The sequence below is a fragment of the Molossus molossus genome, unplaced genomic scaffold, assembly GCF_014108415.1.
Source record: "Molossus molossus isolate mMolMol1 unplaced genomic scaffold, mMolMol1.p scaffold_m16_p_16, whole genome shotgun sequence".
Classification (NCBI taxonomy): domain Eukaryota; kingdom Metazoa; phylum Chordata; class Mammalia; order Chiroptera; family Molossidae; genus Molossus; species Molossus molossus.
Genome location: NW_023425351.1, coordinates 29,653,540 through 29,672,592, shown reverse-complemented (window position 1 = coordinate 29,672,592; position 19,053 = coordinate 29,653,540). Strand labels below are relative to the sequence as shown.

At 38.9% G+C, this 19,053-nt stretch overlaps 1 protein-coding gene across 8 annotated transcripts in view; it reads left to right on the top strand.

Moving 5' to 3' along the window:
- STAU2 (staufen double-stranded RNA binding protein 2) overlaps positions 1 to 19,053 on the top strand; it is a 281,591-nt gene that overhangs the window by 9,729 nt on the left and 252,809 nt on the right. For 2 of the 8 annotated variants that reach the window (XM_036263705.1, XM_036263710.1), the window contains exons 1-2: positions 14,554 to 14,574; positions 18,901 to 19,031. The exons of 2 other annotated variants lie outside the window; for them this stretch is intronic. In XM_036263705.1, coding sequence (XP_036119598.1) covers positions 18,918 to 19,031 — 114 coding nt within the window. In that variant the 5' untranslated portion in view covers positions 14,554 to 14,574; positions 18,901 to 18,917. Of the gene's footprint in view, positions 1 to 1,306; positions 1,460 to 14,525; positions 14,575 to 18,900; positions 19,032 to 19,053 lie in introns of those variants that run through there. 4 more of the 8 variants (XM_036263709.1, XM_036263713.1, XM_036263708.1 and 1 more) reach the window with 4 other exon arrangements.

The window sequence follows — 19,053 nt, the reverse complement described above, 5'->3', positions numbered from 1 at the left end:
AATGCTATTGGTGTAAAATCTCTCCCTTATGCAAAGTTGTTTTTTGATTTTCTCCTTGCACTAGAAAACTTTCTTGTGCAACAAATAGTGCTTTCATCAAGGACACCACTAATAATCGGTGTAAAGGTGTCTCAAAGCTGCACTGTGCTTAGTGCTTCCTGTACCTTCACAGTGGCTGTGAATTCCCATTGGATGCATTCACAGAGCTTTTGAGACATGACTTGCAAACTGTGCTGTCCATGTGAGGTTGCCTCCAAATGACTGTGTGGACAGCTGCCATTAATGATATGGGTCCAATTAGAATACTTTTTTTATATTCTACTGCACACAGATGGAAATGATCATTTTATGTTCATAGATGAGTCCTACTCAGGATTTGATAACTGCTGGTCATGCTGAATCAGGCATCGCGAGCCATGCATGGCCACAAGTGGGCCCCTGGGCTTTGGCTAGAACTTGTCCACAGTGCCTGCATATATATGTGCTTTGTTGTAATGGACACATATTTGCAGACTCACTTCAGGACCCTCTCTTGTTATTGACTAAGTGTTGTCCCCAAAAGGTTCAAGTCTGAGGGGAAGAGTTAAAGTAATTTGGATTATAGACATTACAGAGAAGACTTTCTCTTCAGTCAAACTAAAGTCCCTTTGGATTCTTCCACTTCTTTTTTTTTTCTTTTATCCTTATCCGAGGACATTTTTTCACTTTTTGTTCAGATAGAGTGGGAGGGAGAGAGAGGAAGAGAGAGAGAGAGAAACATCGACGTGAAAGGGACACATTGAGTGGTTGCCACCCGCACGACCCAACCAGGGTCGGGGACAGACTGCAACTGAGGTACGCGCCCTTAGCGGGAACTGAACCCTGGTCTCTCTGGACCGCAGGCCAACGCTCCAACTACTGAGCTAAACCGGCCAGGGCGGATTCTTCCACTTCTGAGTGATGTTATGTTTGCTCATTTTCGTGGTGACTGCTCTCCCTGAGGGAGGGCTCCCGAGATAAATGTAATGAAGGCAGCTGAGGTTTTTACTCTGTGCTTTCTAGAACACTGTCTCGGATTCATACTACATACTCTTTTGGGAGGTCATTTGGTTTTAAAGGGCCTGAGTAGCACTGCTAAATTCTTCCCTGTGTATTCCCAGCACTGATTACAGCCTAGGCTGTTACATACTAAATAATTTGACTTTTGTTTATATTAACACTGCCTGACATTATTATTATTAGGTAACTTGGGAATGATCATGTTCTGTTAGAATAATAACACTTCTACCTTTAAACTGTGCTCCTTGATTTTACTTTTGTCTTTTAGGAGTGTGTTGTTATCCATGAGCAACTCATGCCGAAAAGTTAGATGGTACAAATAAGCAAAAAGAAAAGAATCACAAATAATCCACTACTCTTTTACAGAGATAATCACTGCTAATATTTTGGGGTGTATACCTCTAGATATTTTTCTACTCAGGTATGGTTTTTGTGTGAATATATGTTATTTTAAAAAACAGAGCGTATATAACCCTTAATGTTCTGAAGTGACTTAATAATCATAGTTTGGAAGTACTAAAATTTATTTAGTGAAACCTTTTTTGTTGGACAGATTTTATATTATAGTTAGTGCCAGCCACCATGAGTTTTTTTCATATGCGTCTGTTTTCCTGTGTCCATTATTTTCTTGTAAGTAATTATTGTAAGGAGAAATACTAGTCAAAGGGGTATGTAGATTTTAAAGATCTAATTTAATGCATAAAACCAAAACTACAAAATTATGTTTATTAGAAGTTCATTAGAATACCTATATGCTTATGTCCTTAACAAATTTTCCATGTTGGCAATCTGTCTGACAAAAATTGTTATTTTAATTTGCATTCCTACGATTTGCTTGTCTTGGTTTTTTTGGTTTTGTGTTTTGTGAACTGCTTATGTGTCCACTGGTATCTTTTTCTTTGTCAATAAAATTCTTTTGATTATACCCCCTGGAGAATTTTCTGAGCTAGTATTTATAATCATTGCTTTGTATAATTTTCATTTATTATTCAATAAATAACTAATGGAAACCTATGCAGGAGTTGGGTATAGTTTTGACCTTTCTCCCTGATGATTAATCATAAGCCCCTGGGGAGAGGAAACCCATTTTAACACAAAGCTGCAGCAAATAGAAGTTAAGAAGGCGCATGTGTGGTGAAATAATAGGTTCAAGTGAGTTGCTGACGTGTGGCAAATTTTTGGGGATTAGTGGGTGAGGCACACTTGACCGGGCTGTGTGTCCTAAGGGATTGGGGAGTCTATATTAGGCAGCTGTAGCATCGGGAAAGCCCAGAGTAGGGGATTAAAAGAGGTTTGGTTTTTCAAAAATACTAAAAGTTAAAAAAATAAATAAAAGAGGTCTAGATAGTTTCATTTTAAAAGGTTTGGTAGTGGAGGCTGGGAACGTGGCGCCAAGAGGAAGCCTTCAGGCATGACTCAGGTGGAATGGGAGGCCGGGCCGGGCCAGCGGGAGCCAGGTGTCATCCTTAAAGAATCCAGGGCACCAAGATACACTGTCAAGAGTAGATGCCCTTATGAGCCTCGAGTAGCAGAGGCCTGGACCTGAAGGGGTAATGATTCCTGTCTCACAGACTTGTGAGGAGTAACTGAAGGCGAAATGCTTCGTGTTGGTCCTGGGACTGTTGCTGCGATTAGTATTAGTGTGTATGTCACTGTGGCTATTACTGTCTGGTTATAGAGATGAGAAGGGCGGGCATGCAGGTTGGTCTATTTGGGGGAGTGGAGCACTTGAACCTCTCTGGAGACCAGGTGAGCTACCTGCACACTCCTCTTTCCTGCACAGGCACCAGGAACTTTATTGTTTTCTCTTAAAACCTGCTATACTTACTGTTAGTCACTTTTTCTCCAAGTCTAGTTGTGGGGTAAGAACTACAACCTGTCCACCTCTCTGGAAGCCACAGGATGCAGTCTGCAGTTAGGGGGTGAAAATTCTGAACTACTCAGAGTGTTAGCCGCCACGTCGGGAATAGCCCTGGAGAGGCCTGTGTGGCGAGGAAACGAGGCTGCCAGCCTCCGTCAGTGTGTGACAGCCTTCCTGGAAACAGATCTCCGGCTTCCTTCCAGCCCTAGACTGCTGGCCCACCGACACCGCGATGGCAGCCTCGCGAGAGATCTTGAGCCAGAACCACCCAACTAAGCTTCAGCGTGATTGCTGAACCTCAGAAGCTGTTAGGGGTGATTTGTTATGCAGCAATACCATATACCCTTCCTTTATAAACAACATGAGAACATATTACAGAATATGTAAATAGTGGTTTTTAGATATTGGATGACAGGTGGCAGCAGACTGATCCCTGAGAACAGAAACAAATGGGACAAGCCCTTCTGTTGCAGCTTTTACAGGAGAGCCTAGTGGTTGTTCACAGGCTGCAGTGCAAGGAGGAGGCACCAGAGCAGACAGCCCAGGCTTGCTGAGACAGGAACACAGATCAGAGTTTGTGAAGACCAAGGGGTGAGAGTCGTAGGGCAGAGTACCAGAGAGAAGGGACTGTAGTGGGCAGGCATATTGAGTGTATATTTCAGTCAAGGAGTGCACGCACACATGTATGCATTCTGGAGATCTGTAGAGGGTTCCCCTTCAGTCTTTGGCTGAGTTTTGATCTGTAGATGGTGACAGGACCTACTCAAAGCCAGTGAAAGAACTATTGGAAAACAGTAAGAAAATTTCCAGAGCTCGCAGAATGCTGGGCATGGTCTGTGTCTCCACTGTCCAGAGTATACGGATCTTGTAATACATGGGGCATTGGGAAGTCTCAGAAGGCTGCAAGTGATCCTAAGTAACTTAATTGTGCACAAAAACAAATTTGACACAGCACAGTTCAGAACTCAACAATGTAAAGTCCACGGTTTTTGTCATCTAATCAAAAACTAAGATGCTTGCCTCAGCTGTAATAAGGGATGGAACATCTAGACAGATCAGTAAGGAAACAGAAGACTTGAACAAAAATATAAACCAATTAGACATAACAGATATATACAAAACACCCAGCAAAGCAGAATGCACATTCTTCTAGAGTGCACATGAGACTTTCTTCAGGAATAGACCATATGTTAAGCTACAAACAAGTTCCAGTACATTTTTAAAAATATGTTTTTTAATTGATTTTTTTTAGAGAGAGAAGAAGGGAGAGAGAAACATCAATGTGAGAGACAAACATGGATTGACTGCCTCCTGCATGCCCCCTATTGGGGATCAAACCCGCACCCTGGGCCTGTGCCCTGATCGGGAATCAAAGCAGGACCTCCCAGTCCATGGGACAACGCTCAGTCCACTGGGCCATACCAGCCAGGCAAAAGTTCCAATACATTTTAAAAGACTGAAGTCATACAAAGTAGCTTCTCTGGTCAAAGTGGAATGAATCTAGAAATCAATAACAACAGAAAGAATACTGGAAAGTTCACAAATATGTGGAAATTAAACAACACAGTCTTAAATGACCAGCAGTTCAAAGAAGAAATCACAGGTAAAATTAGAAAATAATTAAGAGATGAATGAAAATGAAAATACTATGCCATAACTTGTGAGATGCAGTGAAAGTGGTGGGAAATTTTTAGCAGTAAAGACTTACACAAAGCAGTGATTTTCAACCTCTTTCATCTCATGGCACACACAAACTAATTGCTAAAATTCTGCAGCACACCAAAACATATACTTTGTATAATTTTGATTGATTTACAAAAAAAATACTTACCTGCACTTTTTGCACCAAAGTGGCTTTTAAAATAATCAGGTGCCTATATTTTTGTATAAAGATTTCTGGTACCAAGATGCAACCTCATTATCTGACATGACCAATAAGATGCAACTCTATTACATGACCTATATATTTGTAGTTCAAGAGAGGTCATTCACACCAGATGGCTATTGTTGTGTTGACTGTTGTCATTTTTTTATTTGACAATCTAAGGGAAAAGAGGTCAGTGCCACTGACTAAAGAGGTATTGCATGTTTTAAAAATTCTTGTGGCATACAGTTGAAAATCGCTGACATAAAGGAAGAAGAAAGATCTAAAACAACCTTAAGGAAACGAGAAAAGAGGAGCAAATTAAATCTCACACTAACAAAGAGAAGGGATAATAAAGATTACTGTGGAGATAAAATAGAGAATAGGAAACAATATGGAGAATCAGCAAAACCAAAAGTTGGTTCTTTGAAAGGTCAACAAAATTGACAAACAGGCCCTGACCAGTTTGCTCAGCAGTTAGGGCATTGGCCCTCAGACCAAAGGGATGAAGGTTTAATTCCTGGTCAAGAGCAAGTACCTGGGTTGCAGGTTTGATCCCCAGCCTTGGTCAGGGTTGTGAGGGAGGCAGTCAATCGATGTGTTTCTCTCACATTGATGTTTCTCTCTCTCTCCCCTCCCTCCCACTCTATCTGAAGATAAATGAAAAAATATCCTTGGGTAAGGATTTAAAAAAAAAAATGCATAGAACTAAAATCAGAAATGAAAATGAGGATATAAGCACTGACCTTAAAGAAATAAAAAAGATAAGGGAATACTATAAATAAATATAGGAAAGAATTATCTAACCTACAAGAAATGGGCAAATTCCTAGAAATACTTATCAAAACTGACTCAAGAAGAAATAGAAAATATAAACATTGAATCAGTAATAGAAAAATCTCCCTCTGTAGATGTCAGCCATTCCCTTTATTTTTTAAAATTATTTTTATTATTATTATTATTTTTTTGGTACGTGCCCCTAGCGGGAACCGAACCCAGGACTCTCTGGTCCGCAGGCCGATGCTCCAACCGCTAAGCCAAACCGACCAGGGCTATTTTTTTAAATCTTTATTGTTGAAAATATTACACATGTCCCCCCTTTTTTCTACCATTGACCCCCTCCTCCCTGCTTTCACCCCACTCCTGCCTTCCCCAAACTATTATTGTCTGTGTCCATTGGTTATACATATATGCATATAAATTCTTTGTTTTATCTCCCATCCCCCTTCCCTCTGAGGTTTGTCAGTCTGTACTCCTATGTCTCTGGATCTATTTTGATCGTCAGCTTATTTTGTTCTTTATATTCCATAAATAAGTGAGATCATGTGATACTTGTTTTTCTCTGATTGGCTTATTTCACTTAGCATAATACTATCCAGGTCCCTCCATGTAGTCTCAAAGGGTAACAGATCTTTCTTTCTTACAGCTGTATAGTATTCCACTGTGTAAATATACCACAGCTTTTTTATCCACTCATCTACTGATGGGCACTTGGGCTGTTTCTAGATCTTAGGTATTGTAAATAGCACTGCTATGAACATAGGAGTGCAAATATTCTTTCAGATTGGTGTTTCAGGATTCTTAGGTTACATTCCTAGCAGTCATTTCCTTTCCCCAGCAACGCAATCATTGCTCGCAACAAGCTCACATAGAAAATGGCCATGGAATTGAGCTAGAGGTTATCAGTGGACACAACAACATGGACTTCCTCCCATCAAGACTGACTTAGCTAAAACCACCATTGAAGGCCCAGCTTGCAGAGAATTCCAGATGTGGCACCATTCCCCATAGGAACTAGCCACCTAGTGGCAAGTTGATTACATGGACTTCTTCCATCATGAGGGAGCAGCAATTGTTATATTCTGTGTATGGATTTGCCGTCTTTGACCACCACATCCACGAACACCTTGGTTCCAGTCTTGGTATTCCATACAACACTGCTTTCGACCAGAGTTGATGTTACAGCAAAAGAAATGCAGCAGTGTGATTATGCCTATGGAGTTTTCCGGTCTACCATTCACTCTGCTATCTAGAAGCAGCTGGACTTACAGAACACTGAGATGGCCTACTGAAGACTCCCTTATAGGGCCAGCTGGGAGACACTGCAGTGTTGGGGTGCTGTCTACAGGATGCAGTATATACTTTGTACAATCATGGTGCTGTTTCTCCCATGGATCCAGCAATGCTGAGGTGGAAATAAAAGGGACTACTTTCACTGTTGCACAAAATAACCCAGTCACAAAAATGTTGCTTTCCATCCCTGACACTTTGGACTTAGAGATTATACTGCCACTCAGTCATTTTGAGCTTCTACCATTGCAACTACAGGCAAAGAAGTAGGTTACTCTCCTGGTTGGCATGACTGGTCCTGATCACTGAGGGTAAGTCAGGTTGCTGCTGCATTGGTGGCGTGGAGACTGTATGGGAACTGGAGGGTTTTCTAGGTGCCCTGTTGTATTTCCACACCCAATAGTAAGAGATTAATGGAAGACTACAGCTGCCCCAGTCCAGTCATTTTACCAGTAAAATACCACAACCGTGAAGTCCTGGCTGAGAGCAAAAAGAACATAGAGTGATTGGTGGAAAAAAGAGAAATTATAAATATTAATTACAGAAATGAAGGCTGTAGCAGCAATGAGTATTTTCTTTTCTGCTTCTCATGTATGTGAATGTATTGCATATAAGGAATGTGGGTGATGGTTAAATTGATATTTTAATCTATATATGACAGTATATTGAGGTATGCCTGTGATCTGTAGGGTTAGAGGTGGAATGAGAAGAGAATCCAGCATCTCCAGGGTGATGTTCCTGACTGGTGGGGATTAGTGGGTCTCATTTTGGAGAGCTGTTGGTCCTGTTAGGATTAAGCACGATGTTCTTGAGTGGTGTTTGATTATGAGTGGGAGGGTCTGTGTGGATGTTTGGGTAGCCAAAGGGGTGGGCAGTGTTAGATAATGTCTCTGGTCTCTAAATGCTTGCCCTGTTGTGGCTGTGGCTATTTTTACTTTTTGTCTTGATGAAAAAATTGTATACATTTTATAAAATAAATAAAACTATGCTTTATGGTCTACAAAAAAAGAATCAAAACAAACAGATTCAGTCCGGCCGGTGTGGCTCAGTGATTGAGTGCTGGCCCCAGTGCGGGACGTGCAGGAGGCGACCAATCGATGTTCTCTCATTGATGTTTCTCTATCCCTTTCTCTTCCTCTCTCTTTAAAATCAATAAAGGAAAAAAAAAAATATATATATATAGATTTAAGTCTAACAATTTTTATAATTACATTAAGCATAAATGATATAAGCACTTTAGTCTTATTCAGAGTTCTCCTGGACATCTAGCTAGTGCAAGAAAATAAAATAAATGGTACTGAGATTGGGATGGAAGGACCAAAACTGTCTTTATTAGCAGATGACCTGATTGTTCATGTAGAAAATGTGACACGGAAAAAAAAAGAATCCTACAAGAACTAATGAATGAATGTGGTGAGGTTGAAGGATACAATATGACTATACAACAATACAGTATGAAAAATATGAAATAGTTATAGATAAATCTAACAAAATATGTGAAAGAAAATTGAGATCTACAGAATACTGCTGAAAGGAAAAGTTACCTAAATAAATTGATACCGTTGAGCCTCATTATTCATGGATTCTGTGTTTGTGAATTGGTTGTTTGCTAAACTTTATTTGTAATCCCCAAATCAATACTTGCAATGCTTTTGTGGTCATTGGCTGGGCATGCAGAGTGGTGGAAAATGAGTCCCCTAACTTGTGCAGTGTGAACGGAAGCTAAACGGGGTGACACTCGCTCTCTTGGTTCGGCTCTTGGATGACATGCCGGTCCTTTTCTTGGTCTGTTTAGTGCCATGTTTTTTACATTTTTCTTTTTCTTTTTTGTTGGGGATATAGCTGTTTAAAGTGCTGTGTAGTGTTCCTAAGCACAAGAATGTTGCGATGTGCCTTATGGGGAAGATAGATGTATTTAGAAACATTCCTTTTAGTCAAGAGTTACAATGCTGGTTGGCTGTGAGTTCAGTGTTAATAAACCAACAACATGTATTAAGTAAGGTGAATCAGAAACACACATAAAACAAGGTTATGTGTTGGTGAACTGTTAAAAATGTTATGATCAGAGGTTTGTAGGGAACTGACCTTGTATTTCCTCTAGAAGCAATGGTTCTAGATGTTATGGTGTATAACTGATTGAGATACCATTATTTCAATGTTGAAAATTGACTGTATATCCTGTACATCAGATAGAACAGCCAACTTTGTTAAAATGTTGATTTTTACCAAATTAATGTACAGATCAAAGGAAATTTTACTCTAATCCTTGCAGGCATTTTTGCCTAAAATAAAATTTATGTTGAAATGCAGGAACTCAGAATAGCAACAACTATGAAAAAGAACAATTTTGGGAAGGAGGGGATAAAACTACTTAATTTCAAGAATTACTATAAAATTATTGGCATAATAATGACAAATAGATTAATGAAACAGTAGGTTGGTAGTCTAGAAATAAACCCATTTATAAATAGATAATTGATTTTGACAAGCAATAAAAGCAATACAGGGGAAAAAAAATAGCCTTTTCCACAAATAGTGCTTAAACGTTGGTTATCAGTATACAAAAAATGAAATTGAATCTATACCTTGCACTTTATACAAATATTAATTCAAAATGGCTCAGAGACCTAAATGTGCAACCTCAAACTGTAAAGCTTCTAGAAGAAAACACAGGGGAACATTTTTGAGACCTTAATAAGGTAAATATTTCTTAGATGAAACACCCAAAGCACAATCTATATATGAACAAATTGATTAATTAGACATTATTAAAATTAAAGTCTGTTCTTCAAAAGACACTATGAAGAGGATGAGAAGAGACCATATGCCGAGAGAAAACTCTTTGCTGAACATATCCCTATTAACACTACTTATACTTAGAATATATAAGAACTTCAAACAAAACAATAAGAAAAATAATCCAGGGGACTTCCGGTCAAGATGGCGGCGTAGGTAAACGCGGTATCGCGTCCTCCCACAACCACATCAAAGTTGCAACTAAACTACAGAACAACCATCATTCAAAACCACCTGAAATCATCTGGAATGGAAGTCCTACAACTACGGAATTAAAGCAGCAGCCACATCCAGACTGGTAGGAGGGCCGGTGGCGAGAGGGGCTGGTCCCACACCCACGTGTGGCGGATAAAAATCAGGAGGACACCTCGGCTGGGAAGGTCCTCCCTGAGGACTGAGGGGTCCCTGTCCCACACCAGACGCCCCGCTCGGTTCCAGTGCCAGGAAGAGAATCCCCATAACTTCTGGCTGGAAAAACCAGCAGGAACTGAAGCTCAGAGGCTGAGGCGGCTGGATCGCCAGGCAGCTCCTTTAAGGGCCCACACACGGACTTACTGGACTCTCTCCCTCTAAGCTTGGAGGGGAGGCAGCTCGAGGGCACCAGAGACACACAGGGAAGAACTGAGCTGTTTGGCACTGGAGCAAGGGCTGGAGAGGGGGCTTTCTCCGAGACAAACGTGCTGTCAGAGGCCTTTGTTCCTTTGGTGAGCCCTTCCCGGGGGCAGCAGACAGTCGCCAGATCTGGGACTCCAGCAACCTGGCTCACACTGGTAGCCCCGCCCTGCTGACTCCCCTCGGCCCCGCCCCGCCCAACTATCAGGCCCACTCAAGCTGTTGCCACATGCTTAACCATAGGATTGGCCTGTCTTGGATCCTGCTTCAGGTTTTTCCTAAATTCTTTCAAACAAGCAGCATCTGGTCTCAGCTAGCCCTATACCTCTCGTTAAGTAATACACTGAAACAAACACAGGGAGGCAGCCAAAATGAGGAGACAAAGAAACAGGTCCCAAATGAAAGAACAGAACAAAACGCCAAAAAAAGAACTAAGCGAAATGGAGATAAGCAACCTAACAGATGCTGAGTTCAAAATACTGCTTATAAGGATGCTCAATGAACTTAGTAAGGGCCTCAAGAGCATAAAAAAGGACCAGTCAGAAATGATGGATGCTCAGTCAGAATTGAAGGAGGCATTAACTGAAATAAAGAATAATTTACACAGCTTCAATAATAGAGTACGTAAATCCAAGAAGCAAACCATCGATTTGGAATATAAGGAAGCAAAAAATACCCAATCAGAACAGCAAAAAGAAAAAAGAATCCAAAAAAATGAGGATAGTGTAAGGAGCCTCTGGGACAACTTCAAGCGTGCCAACATTTGCATCTTTGGGGTGCCAGAAGAAGAGCGAGAACAAGAAATTGAAAACCTGTTTGAAACAATAATGGCAGGAAACTTCCCTAACTTGGTGAAGGAAACAGACATGCAAGTCCAGGAAGCACAGAGAGTCCCAAACAAGATGAACCCCAAGAGGCCCACACCAAGACACATCATCATCAAAATGCAAAAGGTTCAAGACAAAGAGAGAATCTTTTTTTTTTTTTTTTTTTATCCTCACCCGAGGATATTTTTCCATTTTTTGTACAGATAGAGTGGGAGGGAGAGAGAGAGAGAAACATCGACGTGAAGAGACACATCGAGTGGCTGCCACCCGCACGACCAACCAGGGCCGGGGACAAACTGGGGACAAACTGCAACCGAAGTACGTGCCCTTAGCGGGAACCGAACCCCGGTCTCTCCGGGCCGCAGGCCGACGCTCTAACCGCTGAGCCAAACTGGCCAGGGCCAAAGAGAGAATCTTAAAAGCAGCAAGAGAAAGGCAGCTAGTTACCTACAAGGGAGTTCCCATAAGGCTGTCAGCTGATTTCTCAAAAGAAACTTTGCAGGCCAGAATGGAGTGGCAAGAAATATTCAGAGTGATGAAAAGCAAGAACCTACAACCAAGATTACTCTATCCTGCAAAGCTGTCATTTAGAATTGATGGCCATATAAAAACTTTCCCAGACAAAAAAAAGTTAAAGGAGTTCATCACCACCAAACCGATATTATATGAAATGATGAAGGGTCTTTTTGAAGAAAAAGGTAAAATATATGAAGAAACCAAATGGCAATGAATACATATCTGTCGACAATGGAATCTACAAACAAAATGAACAGGTGGAACAGAAACATTCTCATAGATACAGAGAACATTTTGTTGGTTGCCAGATGGGAGGGGGGTTGGGGGAATGGGTGAAAAAGGTGAAGAGATTAAGAAGTACAAATTCATTGCTAGACTGACAAACCTCAAAGGGAAAGGGGTTGGGGGTGGGTGGGAAGAAATAAACCAAAGAACTTATATGCATAACCAATGGACACAGACAATAGTGTGGGAAAAGGCGGGAGGGGGGCGCCTGTAATACATTTTACATTCAACAATAAAGATTAAAAAAAGAAAAAGAATCCAATGAAAATGGATAAAATATTCAGATAGATGCTTCATTACAGGATATATATAGGTATGGGCAGGCAGTCATAAATGAATAAAAATATACTCAACATCATTAATCATTAGAGAAATGCCAATTAAATCCACAACGAGAGAGAATACACCTGTTAGAATGGCTGAAGTTAAGAAGACTGACCCCACCAAATGTTTGCAAGTCCACACTGTTTAAATCCAAAGGTGGCTTCATTTGAAAAGTCAGAAATTGTAGGCTTTACACTTACCTTCCCCCCCACAAGTTACAGTTGACATATAATATTATATTAGTTTCAGGTGTACAGCATAGCGATTAGATAGTTATATAACTTAGAAAATGATTCCCCTACAAGTCTGGTACCTGTCTTGACACCATACAGAGTTGTTATAATAGTACTGACTATATTCCCTGTGCTGTACTTTGCAACCTGTGACTGTTTTATAACTGACTTACGAAGTGCTTTGAATCAGGTCCTCGAACACTATCTGTTTTTCAGAAACTGATGGCACTAGAAAGACTAGAAAGTTCAGTAGCAATTAGAATCTACGCTAGACACTATTCCCTACTTTGGGTATGGTTCTAGAAAATAATTTTTAAATGATAAAAGTTATACATATTCATTGTAAGAAAATAAAACATTGCAGTACTTCAAAGTAGAAAGTGAAGACGCCCGGGGCCAGTCCCACATCTCCTTTAATACATGCACAAGTTTGATTCAAAGGAAATACAAAGATCAGACAGTAAGCTGTTGTAACTGTTTCTCATTCAACATTTGTAATGTTCTTTGCTAGCCCAGAAGCACTGCATCTCACTCTTTGCAGAGCTGCACAGTTCATGGTGGTTTATTTAACCAAACAATTGTTGACAGATAAGTATTCAGCTTGTTTATAGTTATTGCTATTAGTCTTTTTTTTTATCCTTACCCTAGGACTTTTTTTTTTTTTTCATTTATCTTGAGATAGAGCTGGAGGGAGAGAGGGAGGAAGAGAGGGAAACATTGACATGAGAGAGACACATCGAGTGGTTGCCACCCACACGACCCCAAATGGGGCCGGGGACAAACTGCAACCGAGGTACATGCCCTTAGCGGAAACCGAACCCGGGCCTCTCTGGTCTGTGGGCCGACGTTCTAACCACTGAGCAACCGGCCAGGGCCTTGCTGTTAGTCTTTCTATTACAGATCGGCATGTATAGATCTTATGTGAATCTTCCTGTAGCATGAATACTTAGATGTGGAATTGCTGTTTTTAAGGTAGATGTAATTGAAATTTGAATCAGTATTGCCAGATTGCCCACCAAAAAGTTCCTATTGTTATAATTCTATTCTATTGTTCCCGTTCTGTTGTTATCAATAGAATTTTTACCCATTTCCCCACATCCTTGCCAATACTTATGTGATCATTTTTCATCTTTATCAGTCTAATGGGGTAAATTATATTTCACTGGAATTCAGATTTTCATTTATTTGAACATTCCTTTTTTTTTCTTTTTCTGTTAATCCTCACCCAAGGATATTTTTCCTTTGAATTTCAGAGAGAGTGGATGGGAGGGAGGGAGGGAGGGATAAAGGGAGAAAGGGAGAGACAGAGTCATCAATGTGTGAGAGACACATGACTGGTTGCTTCCTGCATGACCCTGACCAGGGCTGGGGATTTAACCTGCAACCCAGGCTCATGCCCTTGACCTGAATTGAACCCACAACCCTTTAGTCTGAGGGCCAACGCTCTAACTATTAAGCCAGACCAGCCAGGGCTAAACTTTTTTTTTTGATACGTGCCCCTAGTGGGAACCTAACCTGGGACTCTCTGGTCCGCAGGCCAATGCTCCAACCGCTGAGCCAAACTGGCCAGGGCTAAACTTTAAGTAGATGTGTTTACTCAATAAATTATATCATGAGTTGATTGTGCCTATATTTCCCCTTTTTTCTATTGGATTTAAAAACTTTGACTTGTATCATCTTCATATTTTATGGATGCTAACAAACTTTCTTCACCTGTTGTATTTCTCCTCCAGTTTGTAGACTTTTTTAGTGTCATTCTTGGTGTGTTTTGCTGTAGAGAAGTTTTATATTTTTGTGTTGTTAAATCTGTCAGTTTATCCCATATGGCTTTTAGGTCTCTTATTTTACAGATGAGCCTTCTGTGTTATAGGATTATGATGAATATTTACCCAGGTTTTATTGTGCTTTTGTCATATTTTTTATTTTGTATTTTAATACTTCTGGAATTTATTTTTGTGTTTCTAAGAGATAGACACTTAAATTTTTTTTTAACTGATATGCAGTTGTAATAGAGCAGTTTGGTCCTTGGTTAATGATTTTTCAAGGCCAACCTCAGGTTATACTGTAATTTGAAGTTACAAGGTTTGTTTTGGTTATAGGTATGGACAGGCAGTCACATTCCTTCTAGAAGGCAAGGACCCGTGGGAGGTAAATTCCTTTTCTTTTTTGACTCTGTTTCTTTCTTTTTATTTTACTGGGGAATTAGGATGAGTCTCTTCCAGTAGCAGGGCATAGGGAAAGGGAAGCCACTGAAGAGACACAGAAGCTGTGTCCTGGTCATTTCAGACCAGGGATGGAAGCGGACTCTTCTGTGGTAGGTGAGGTGGCGGTGACAACAGCTCTGCTGTCATTTAATTACTTTGAAAACATAGCCCCTCTCTGTTGTGGCTTAGGAGACTTCTGGTGTTTGGTGGATTTTGGTCTTAGTTTTTTCTGCTTCTTCCTCCTGTGGATTCTGTAGTCTGCTAACGACCTACTTTCGTTTGCTGGAACGCGATAGTTTTAGTTGCTTTCTCTTGCATGTGTGCTCTGGACAAGCCTGCATGGTCTCTCTTATCCCCTTGCTAACTTGGTGACTTCCTGCTTTCTTTAACTGATCTAATTACCCCCTCTTGAAACCTACCTTTCTACTCTCCCTTGACTTACTGCATCCCATAACAGCCTTATTATGGCATTTACCATATTGTAGTTTATGTATTGGTTTATTGTTTGTGTATTTTCTTGTACTGGACTGTGAGCTTCTTTGGGACAAGGGTTTACCTGTTGATTGAAAACTGTGAGCTGCATGATTTTGGTGTAGTTTGGAGATTCAAATCCCAGAGAGTACAGGACATTTTATAAAGATATATAAATAGAGTCTATCTAAAAAAAATAGAGTAAATCTATGTTTTGTTGAGTGTGCAGATACTGTTGTTATTATAAATAGCTATTTTACCAATGTTACTTTATCAAAGTTACGGAGAGTTAAGTGTAAAAAAACTTCATAGCAACAAAGATGAGAAATCTTAATGTAATTTATATCACATGTGGGAATTTTTCATTGGAAAACCAACGTTTTCATGTTATAATGAGTCAGTTGAAAAATAATAACAAATACATGTTTTATATAGAATATCAAAAAAGAGTATTTGAATAAAATCAGCTTATTTTAGCAGAATATTATGACTCAGATTATTTTAGCTTAGCCATGAAAAGTTTGTGAAACCATATCACTGTTTTCATATTTGATGATAGTATTTTAACGAATTGTTTATGATCAGAATAATAATGCATTCTTACCTTTGTTATCAGTGTCTTACATTATCTCATTTAACCAGTACCATCATCCAGTGATATAAAAATAAGTATTATTTCTATTTTACTGTTCAGAAAGACAAGACTTAAGTACTTTCCCAAGATCCCATAGATATCAATAAATGCAGAGAAATCCAAAGCAGGCTGTTACCATCATGTGGCATTTGCTCTCTCAAAAGCAGAATCTTATATTGTGAAATCCATTACCATTAACTTTATTTACTTCTGAGTAGGTGTCTACTATTCCAGCCACCAAACTGACTTGAAGCCTATTTCAGAATAGCTTCATTGAAGACATTCTTAGCAACTGTATGTATGTTTCTCATTTTTTGAACTGTTAACTTTTCTAAAAAGTGATATATAAATTAAGTTTATAGATCTCAATTTTTATAGACCAGTCTATTTTATAATTTTGTAGATGCTTTATCAGAATTTTGTTTTAATTTTTGAATTACTGCTCTGTCAACTGAGCTCTGTCAAGTAGTTAATAGTAATAACATTTCTGATTAAATAGAGGCGCAGCTATTTAAAGTTTCGATCATTTTGTAAAACAGTTTCAACCAGGACTAGTTATTTTTAAATTTACCAACTTGAAACAACTGGATTTTAGCTGTAAAGTTTTATCAAAGTGAGATCTTGCATGTGGTTTGCATGCCTTTCCCACCAAAACTTCAGTCACGTCTTCCAATGTTTGATTGGATTCATGTTATTTTTATGAAGCAGAAAGTCAAAATGAATAGAATGTAAGTTTAATACCATGTTATTGGCTAGCACTTTCCTTTCATATATTTAATATATTTAAAACCTGTGCTGTTACAACTGTGGAACTGTCATACGTGCGTGCGGTGTTCCCGGAAGTTGCTGTGTGACAGATGAGTGTGCAGCATCGCTGGGCAGGCAGCTGTGCAGCACGAGCGCCCTTCAGTGTCAGCAGCTCTCACCGACTCTTACCAGACTGCAGTGTTTTCCATGTTTAATAAATTTCGTATTTTGCTTTTTTTGATATTCAGGTAGCTGTGTTGTCTATTGTACTTGAGTTTTAATGGCATGGTACGCAAGTTGATTACAGCCCCAGGCCACTTTGTATGTGATATAATGACTGACTGGTACCGTTTATGAAATCTGTATTTGAATCCTACACAATGGGATAAGTAAAATGCAGGTTTCCTCAAAACTCTCTTGACTTACTCTTGTCTTTTTTGTGTTGTTCCAGACAATAATGATCACTAGTTTTTCCCCCAAACCACTTAGAATGGTTATTAAACCATTAAAATCAGTTGTCATCTGTGTTGGTCCTATAGTTGGTTGCTTAGGTTCTCTGTCCTTTTACTTATGCCCTATTTGGTATTTATGTAGTTTTCTTATAATTTCTTAATTATAATGATTGTAATCAAGTTATTGTATGCAATTATTGGTGTATAGAGTATTAAAAAGTAAAAGAATACTATTTTCTACATAAAACCTTGCCGTGGAGTGTTTAAAGGTGAAGTTCCTAAAACTGCTATTTCCCTTCAGTTAGTGTGTTCTCATGCATTGTGACTCCAGTTTAACTGAGCAGGAAATAATCCACTTGCATGTTGTAACACTGATTCATGGAAGATGAAAGAAAAACTACAAAGTAATTGAATGTATCTGTAAATGAGATGAGGGAAAAACATAGGATAACATAATTTAACATTGTATTAGGAAAATATTGATAAATATATAAAATAATCAATAGAAAGAAGGACAGAAACAATTCCCAGAAAAGGAAACCCAAATGATCAGTAGCATGAGAAGATGAGTAGCCTCACTTATAATCTGTGGATGTAAATTAAAGTAGTGGGAAAACATGCTCAGCTGGTGTGGCTCAGTGGATTTAGCATTGTCCCATGGACTGAGAGGTCCTGGTTCGATTCCTGGTCAGGGCATGTGCCCAGGTTGGAGGCTCCATCCCCAGTAGGAGGTCTATATCTCTCTCAAATCAATATTTCTATCTCTGTCTCCCTTCCTCTCTCTCTAAAAAAATGAATAAAAATATTAAAAAAATAAATTAAAATAGTGGAGAAAACAAAAACAATAGCGGGATATAATTTGTCAAACACCAGATTATGAAAATTAAAATACCTGACCACACTGTGTGTCTTCAGGGTTGAGGGAGATGGTAATCCTCGGCTGCCAGGGAAGGTAATTGGTGCAGTCATTCTTGGTGACACTTGTCAGCGTATTTTTACCTGTGAGAGTGAAGAATTTGAAGCAGTCTAAGTGTCTACCAGTAGGGGAGTGGATTAAGAAATGGATACGATATTATGATGGAAATTAGACAGCTGTTAAAAGTAAGGCACTGAATCTATATAAGTTACAATCTCAAAAACATAATTAAGATTGAAGAAAGTTGTGAAAATGATATATTTATTATATTACTATTTATGTGGCTATAGAATCACATATATTGAGACTGTATTTTTTCATGGATATACATGCATGCATATTAATGTCTTTAAAATATCCCAGACGGATATATTCTAAATTAATATAATTGTGATTTCTAGGTAAAGGGAACTTAACTGGAGGTAGTACTGTTGTTTTAAAAAAACACTTAAAGAAAACATGGAAAATGTTAATTTCAGTTCTGGATGCTAAGGATGTGGGCATGTTAAATTATTTTTCTACTCATACTTTCAAAATTTGTTTAAAAAAAGAAAAAAGTTATTATAAAATTGTAGTGGAAAGAACTAGTACTTAAATTTAGGACTTGATTCCCAAGTCTAGAGCTTCTTAATTAATATGCTGCCTCAAAATGGGAAGATACTGAGTTTTATAGTAATACGAATCAGGAGGGTTATGTGTTTATGCCAAAATTCTTTAAGAAGAAAGAAAAGTTACAAGATAGGTTAGAAATTGTTATAATCCTGTATTATTTTCAAATCTTTAAGCATGCTGTTGTCTGTCATGTGTATGTATAGAGAGCAACTTAGATACTTAGGAACAAGTTACCTTAATTTATTGTTTAAAATGTGATACATATTTCTGTTGCATGTAATGGAAGACATTAGATGATTTGAAATTTTAATATAAAATTCATGAAAATAATTTAATCCAAATATACATCTGACTTCAAGCTAAAAGAATCAAAATTAGCTTTTCTTCCATTGTATAAAGTCAAGAGTGACAAAAACTTCACAGCCTTTTTATTTACAGCTTCTCTCCAAGATAAAATGGCAAAACCCAAAGAGAAAACTCCAATGTGTCTGGTAAATGAGTTAGCCCGTTTCAATAGAGTCCAACCCCAGTATAAACTTCTGAAAGAAAGAGGGCCCGCTCATTCGAAGGTAAGGTTATGAAGGGAGGCGG